At 35.8% G+C, this 7,638-nt stretch overlaps 1 protein-coding gene across 1 annotated transcript; it reads right to left on the reverse strand.

Annotated features, from left to right (window-relative positions):
* Positions 1 to 687: 687 nt before the first annotated feature.
* On the reverse strand, positions 688 to 2,472 carry LOC112749945 (upstream activation factor subunit UAF30). Its single transcript, XM_025798388.2, has 2 exons — positions 1,994 to 2,472; positions 688 to 1,086 (listed from the first exon to the last, which is right to left on the reverse strand). The coding sequence occupies exons 1-2, from the start codon at positions 2,297 to 2,299 to the stop codon at positions 967 to 969; spliced, it is 426 nt and encodes a 141-aa protein (XP_025654173.1). The 5' UTR covers positions 2,300 to 2,472; the 3' UTR covers positions 688 to 966.
* Between the last annotated feature and the right edge of the window lie 5,166 nt (positions 2,473 to 7,638).

The raw sequence follows: 7,638 nt of genomic DNA on the forward strand, positions 1-7,638 counted from the left end.
GCCTTTCATCTTCCATGGTTCCGCTTAATGGAACTACTCCAAGAAACTCACCCTAAACCCAACCTTTTTTCCTGTGACTTCTCTCTCTAAGTCACTATCAACACTCATGAAATGAAATCCGCTACACCCTCACGAGGTTTTTATAATGAGGAATACACTTCGCGACAGAATCTAGCAGATTACATATAATTATAAACCGCGTTAGGATGTCGCGGATTATATATAATTAGATTTGTTGTATTTGCATCTGGTTTTTCTAATTGTTGTATTTGCGTAACACTTTTTTCCATTTATTTTATTTATGTAAATTGCCCTTTTTTGTATCTTATTCTTAAATTTTTATGTCTCTATTCTTTATATCTTATTTTTAATGTTCTCTCGGCTCTCAAAACCAAGCTTGACCTTAGTCACTAACAGAGATTGCTCTCTCATGTTCTGTTTTCAAAGCCAAACTCGGCCTTAGTCACTCATGGAAACTGCTGACATACCGATAAATCACACACTTAAACGTTAGTTCACGTCCAAGTTGTTCCAATCCAAAAGCAGCAGCTCCCTGGACAGCAATGAACATTTCCCTCCTGCGAATGAGCGAATAGCTTAAAATTCTAATACTGTTATCAGCAATCACTCATTTAATCATCTTTACTCCTGCATTGCTCTGCTACGAAACCAGTACCATGCGGACAATTATAATAACGATATCTGCAATATAGATAGCACCATAATATAATAGATCCCAAAATGTCGAATAAAATCCTAAAGGTAGCCCACTAACGCTCTTGAAGAGCCTACAACATTCAAAGTTTAACTCTTGGGGAATGCTAATTCTGTAATCCCAACTACTAAAAACACTGACATCTTCTATGTTGCAGGACAAGGTAAACATAACTGTTTCATACACCAAAACATGATGAGTGATTCGCATACATGGAACCTAATCTAGTCCAACTTCCTGCTATAGTGCTATCATTTAAGAAAGTGTGGGCTAATTAATCCAGCAATCTCAAGCATGCCAACTTGATCTCTCTCAGCAAATATCTTCTTCAGCTTTTCATCACAAATTATGATCTTCTTGTTTTCAGGATCCTGTCAGAAGTAGAAGCAACAAGTTAGTAAAAGAAATGTATTTTAATAAAGGAAATAGTTGCCAATAACACATTGAACGCAGAAACATCAGCCGGCTCAAGAAACCACCATGGAAATCTTCCTCATAAACTATTATTGTAAAATCAGCTTAACAGAACTGCTGGATATTCATGGAGTTGTGCAGATCCATTTGTTAGAAATAGGAAAGGTAAAAGCATGAGTTAATGTCTCACGCAAAACGGATAATAATTATGGGTCATTTTTAGAATAAGCACATAATGAGTGGAAATCATTGCAAAAAATTGTCCCCAAGTTTTTGAGGTCTTTCTACCAGTTACTCCTTCTGTCATTGTCTAGGCATCCTCTTCTTTCAGAATTGAAAAGAAGGAGCAGTCCCCTTGGGGTAAATTTGCTTGATGAACATATATACATGCATTAATCGCTCATATAATGAAAGATCTAGAAAGAGTACATAGGATTAGGAATGCGCACTCAACTCGTATAGATATGAAAAAGCTGAGTGTAGATGTTGTAAACTGTATGAGAAAATGGTGCAATTTAGTGCAAGTGGTAGTAGTGCTAAGAACAACAAGTTGGACCACGCAGCTTCCTAATTTGGATACTACTAGACTGCAAGGAGAAATAGGGAACAGGTAACAGGAATACGAAATCAATTCTAATAGACAACTTTATTAGAATCAATAAATATACAAGAAACACAAAAATCAGTGAATGATACACTAACAAAGAAGTCATACTCTCATACTCTCAAAGATTTCTGAATAATACAAAAAAAAAATGGCATTAAGAAAGCATAACAGAAGGACATTGAAAATAATGAGGAAAAATAGTGATAAAGAAAAACCTTATCCAGTTATCATGGAAGTTAAAAGAAGAAGAAAAGGACCTGAAGATTGTTTTCCTTGATGTAGGCCCAAATCTGCTTGAGAGCCTGGGTTCGAGAAATCTCGGAGACGCCGCAGATGGCTTGCATCTCCGGAGAGATTTTGCGGGGCTTCATTATGCCCCTTACCTTAGGGCTCGAAGGAGTCTCCGACACCGTCGCCGACGTCACCGCTCGCACAGCCCCCAGCACCCTTCCCCCCTTCGGCGGGACATGAACAGCCACAGCCACAGACCTGAAGAGGCTTCCTGAGGGCGCCTCGGCCGCCACGAAGCTCATTCCGGAAAACACTCCCAGAGACGCTGCCATCACTGCTGAATGACGATGATGATAGATTAACACAAATAAAGCGAGTGAGTGGGTCGCAGAGCCAGAGTCTTATCTCTCACACACTACACAACACTACCAACACAAAAACCCTTTCCGTTCTTGCTTCGTTCCCTCTCTCACAGTCTCACTCCCCTTTTATATCCATCTTCTACATTCTTAAGTACATCTAGGGGTTCGCGGTCCGGTTTGGTTCGGTTTAAGAGAAAAAGTTATCCGATCCGAACGCTTAATTTATGTGTGGTGCGGTTTGGATTGGATGAACCTTTTTTTGAAAATCCGATCCGATCCAATCCGATTACAAGTGGTTTGGATCGATTTGGATTTGCGGTTTTTTAAATAAAAAAATTAAATACATATAACAAGTCTTAACATCAAATTTTAAATAATTAACAATGACATAACAAGTCTTAACATATCTTAAAAACTCAACGATAACATAACAATAGAAATAAAATTATAGGTTGGTTAAAATAAATAAATAAATAATATTTTAAACATAAAATATTTATTAAATAATAATAATACATGAATAATGAAAAAATGTATAACAAATTGAACATGTTATAAATATAATTGTAAATATAATAATAAAATAATAATATTATAGCACATTGTGCGGTTTGGATTGGATTGGATCGGTTATGAAAAGTAGATCCGAAATCCGATCCAATCCAATGGTTTGCAAAAAATAGAATCCAATCAAATTCGAATTAGTACGGTTTTTAATCGGTTTTCGATTTGGATTGAATTGAATGAGCGATTTAATTTGAATCGGTTTGGATTTGAACACCCTAAGTATATCTAAAGAGATTTTGTTAGAGAACTAATAATTTCTTAAGACTAAACCACCACAAATAATCTTAAAATATTTAAAATGTCGAACAAAAAATAACTTTCAAGGATTAAAACGAAAAAATATTTAAGATAGTTTAAAATTTGAAAAGAAACTAAATATTATATATACATATTTAAAAAGATTTTAAAAGTTTGATTTTGATGTAACTTTTAAAAGTAAGATAATTAAAATAGGACATTTTTATCATTAAAATTTAGTAATTGTACATCATACATTTATTTGTATTTTTTTCACTAGCGGATGAAAGTTTCTAAAAATATAAAATAAAAATAGAGGTTTAAAAATTGAATTTTATTCTTTTTCTACATACTTTTTTAATTGTTATCAAAATAATTTTATAAAAATTCAAATTAAATGAATAAATTATTTATCAAAAATAAAATTTGTTTTGCACTTATAAAAAGTTAACTTTTTATTTTTTTCATAATTTTAAACTTTTTACAAACATATGAATATAACAACTTAAATATAAATATATTGAATGTCAAGTAATTTAACTAAATATATTAAATTATTAAATAGTTATTATTATTTATATAAAGAGTACTTTAATAATTTTATATAAATAACTACTATGTGAATGATCACCTTTAATAAAAAAAAAAAGGGGAGCAGCTTTGTATGATTAGTGTAATTTGTTCGGTTGATAATCATGCCATTTAGCTTTATCATTTGTGTTATACAAGAAGCAATTAAATAAAAAAACTTTTAAGTTATGCGGAATAATTTGTATTTAATTAAAATTATTTGTATATTAATTAATTATTTATATTTGTAAATTAAAGGAAATTATTTATACTATTTTTTTATCGGAAAAGCTCTGCATCAATGTATTTTTTACATAGTTGTTAACCAAGTAATTTCCTTCACACGCGCGTCCCCCACCCCTTACTCGTTTCTCATACACGCGCTACATATAACGTACTGCAACCTAAAGTTTTGCTCAACGTAAATCTTCTGCTGCAACGTAAAACTCCTTCTCCTTCTCCTTCTCCTTCTCCTTCTTCTTCTTCTTCTTCTCTGCTCGCGTTCTTCCTTATTGATCTGCATTGCTTTCATCATTCTCCTCTGGTCGCGTTCATCTTCTCATTTTCTTATTTCGATATGGTTGCATTTATCTTCTTCCTATTCTTCTTCGTTTTCTTTTTCGATCTGCATTTCTGAATCGAAATAATAAATGACTCAACTTCAAATCAGGAGAGCGATTTGGATTACTCTTTTGAAATGAATCAAACTGACAAAGTTTGGATTATTCAATTTTGAATCGAATTGAATGGAATGCAATTTGTAACACCCTAAGTTCTTATACTATCGTGGGGGTTTTTAGAATAAGGTGCCACACTTGAGTCAAAAAGGAATGACTTAATCGTTATGCAAGGAAGGAAGCAAGTACGCGTGAAGAGGAAAACAAGCAGTACTAAAACGGTAATAAATAATAAATTTATCCATGAGTACGGTTTAAAATAAAATGCTTAGAGGTAATTAAACAAAGGAAAGAAACTAATACGTCCTAACTAATTTCGTTGAAGAGGCTCCCCTACTTGCATCCTATCCTATCCTCGGCCAGGAGTCTTTAGTTATTCGCGAATCGAGGTACCAGGGGTCTCCCTCCAACCCCCTTTCGCGCAGTGATGACCCGGTTTCGTTGCGTGGGATGGACCAAAACTCGGCGGGGTGCCGAAGTGGGGGAATAGGGTACGTATTCCACCCTTGGACTTCCGCAAGGGTTCAACTCCTCCTCTGGATCCTCCTCCATGGTGTCTTCCTTCTGGCCAGGGTCGTCGGATTCCTCTTCCTCGGCTTCGGAGTCGGACTCGAGGTGTACCACCTTAGGTGACCGCTTTCTAGATGTTGAAGCATTCCTGTCTAGGAAGGTTATGACGGGCAGCTGGGGTTCTTCTTCCACGGGATCTCGACCTAAGTAGATAGTCTGGAGCACGGTAGTAGTGGTCGCAACTACCCACGCGTGCTTTGAGGGGTCATACTCAGAAGTTACCCTCGGGGGCACTGCGTCGTCTCTATCCGCTGTGCCATGTTCCTCTGGAGACAGTATGGGAAAAGAAAAGGGAGTGAGAACCTAGTGTCTCAGTAGGAGTGCTATGCAACACCTCCATATCCATCTCCAGCCCACGTGCGGGATTTTAAAAACAAGCGTATAACATGGCATGTAATATGCATCTTCTTTTTTGTAAAACATGTGTTTAAAAGAAAGGGAAAACATATAGGAAAATAGAAGGATAATCATCAACGTAATCATAATTAAATCTAAGGAAAACATGGAACTTAAGCTTTCATTCGTGCCTTCTTTCTTTCTTAATTTATAACTTATCTGGAGGGTATTGAGCTCAAACTGGTATAAGTGGGAGTCCCCTTCCCTTACCGAAGGTTCTTATCCCAAACGTTTTGGCGATCACCTTCCCTTACCGAAGGATCATCTCGATCGATCACCCTCCCTTACCGAGGGATCATCTCGATATCTTGTCTTTGGGGGTCACCTTCCCTTACCGAAGGATCATTCCCTCAGTTCTTTAACAAGTACGGTTATTTTAGGCATATACAAGAATGAACCATGCGAGAGGAGAGACATATATCATGATAAAATAAGCATGTTTAAATAAGATTTTATACGAAAGCTCTCGTCCCTAGAGGGGTATAAAATAAATGTACATTATAGAAAATAGGATATTAATTAGCTGAATAAAACAATTATAAGAAAACATATACTCTTGACCCTAAGAAGATATTAATGATATAATGTAAAAAGTATAATCTAAGTGCATATAGTAAGAAAGTGAGTATTTGAAATACTTGGATTAGATATTATAAAAAGTATGTACCCTTGATCTTTAAAATAAAGGAGCAATAATGATATAAGGGGTCATTTAGTTGCATATAATAAAATAGGGTTCCTTGAACAAGATATAAAAAGGAGCATGTACTCTCATATTTAAAGGAATAATAATAAGGTAACGGTAGCAAAGGTCATGTAAGGGCACATAGTAAAATTAGGAAATGTTAAATAATTTAATAAAATGTTATAAAGGGGCATGTACTCTTAACATAAAAGGAATAATAATAAGGTAACAGTATCAAAGGTCATGTAAGGGCACATAGTAAAATTAGGGAATGTTAAATAATTTAATAAAATGTTATAAAGGGGCATGTACTCTTAACATAAAAGGAATAATAATAAGGTAACGGTATCAAAGGTCATGTAAGGGCACATAGTAAAATTAGGAAATGTTAAATAATTTAATAAAATGTTATAAAGGGACATGTACTCTTAACATAAAAGGAATAGTGATTAAGGGGTCATGTAAATGCACATTGAAAAGATATGGGATACATATTAATGGATTTCAAGAGGGTATAATTGACAAAATAGATAATCATGCTCAATGTAGATGCAAAGAATAATTCATGCCATAAAATACATGAAAGGTGATAGCCATGCATGGATGGAAGAAAACAAAATAAAACATACTACATGCCAACATAAGTAAGAAAGGCATAATTCCCTACTCTTTTTCTTAACGCTTCTTCGAGCCTGCCTCTTGTGTTTGCACACAGAATATTATTTCTTTGTAGAGAGAGAAGAGAGAGGATTGATATTGAGAGGAGTGATTTTCTACCTATGGGTGCTCCCCTATTTATATACGTCTGGGGATGGGGTGGTTGGGATATTTTAAATTTCAAACTGAGGGCGGTTACTAGGTTCCTATCCAAAATTTCAAAATTCTAATCCTATCTCCTAACCGATTTTCAAACTTTGAAATTTAAATTTTGTTTCTAGAAGGGGTGGTTGTTACATTATCACCCCCGTAAGAAAAGAATTTGTCCCCAAATTCCATGTCTGAACTTGGTCGATACGGGTCATCTTAATTAACTTAGGGGCCTTACTGAAATTTTCTATTGTTGGGGAGAAAAGGAAATCCTCACCACGATTGTTACCTGTAAACAAATTTGGGAACTTCGGTCTCATGTCTGCCTCTTTTTCCCATGTGTAGTCTCTGGAATTGCCGCTACCCCATGCCACTTTTACCAGTTGTATCGTCTTGCTCCTTAGTTGCTTCATGCTTCTGTCTACAATCTCCATGGCTGGTAGTTCAAAAGTCAGGTCATCTTTGAGTGTTACGTCCTCTTGCTGCAACACATGGCTTGGATCGTGCTGGTATTTTCGGAGTTGGGACACGTGGAACACGTTGTGTAGTCTTGATAGATTTGGTGGTAGGGCAAGCTGGTATGCCGACTTTCCTATACGCCGGAGGATTTGGAATGGACCCAGGTACCGGGGGCTTAGTTTTCGTACCTTGAGAGCCCTCCCTACCCCGGTGGTGGGGGTGATTTTTAGGAATACGTGATCGCCTTCTTGAAATTCGAGGGGTTTTCTTCGTTGATCTGCATAACTCTTTTGTCGACTTTGGGCGGTGCGTATTCTTTCTCTTATCCTCTTGATATCTTC

This window comes from Arachis hypogaea, chromosome 15, assembly GCF_003086295.3.
Source record: "Arachis hypogaea cultivar Tifrunner chromosome 15, arahy.Tifrunner.gnm2.J5K5, whole genome shotgun sequence".
Taxonomy (NCBI): domain Eukaryota; kingdom Viridiplantae; phylum Streptophyta; class Magnoliopsida; order Fabales; family Fabaceae; genus Arachis; species Arachis hypogaea.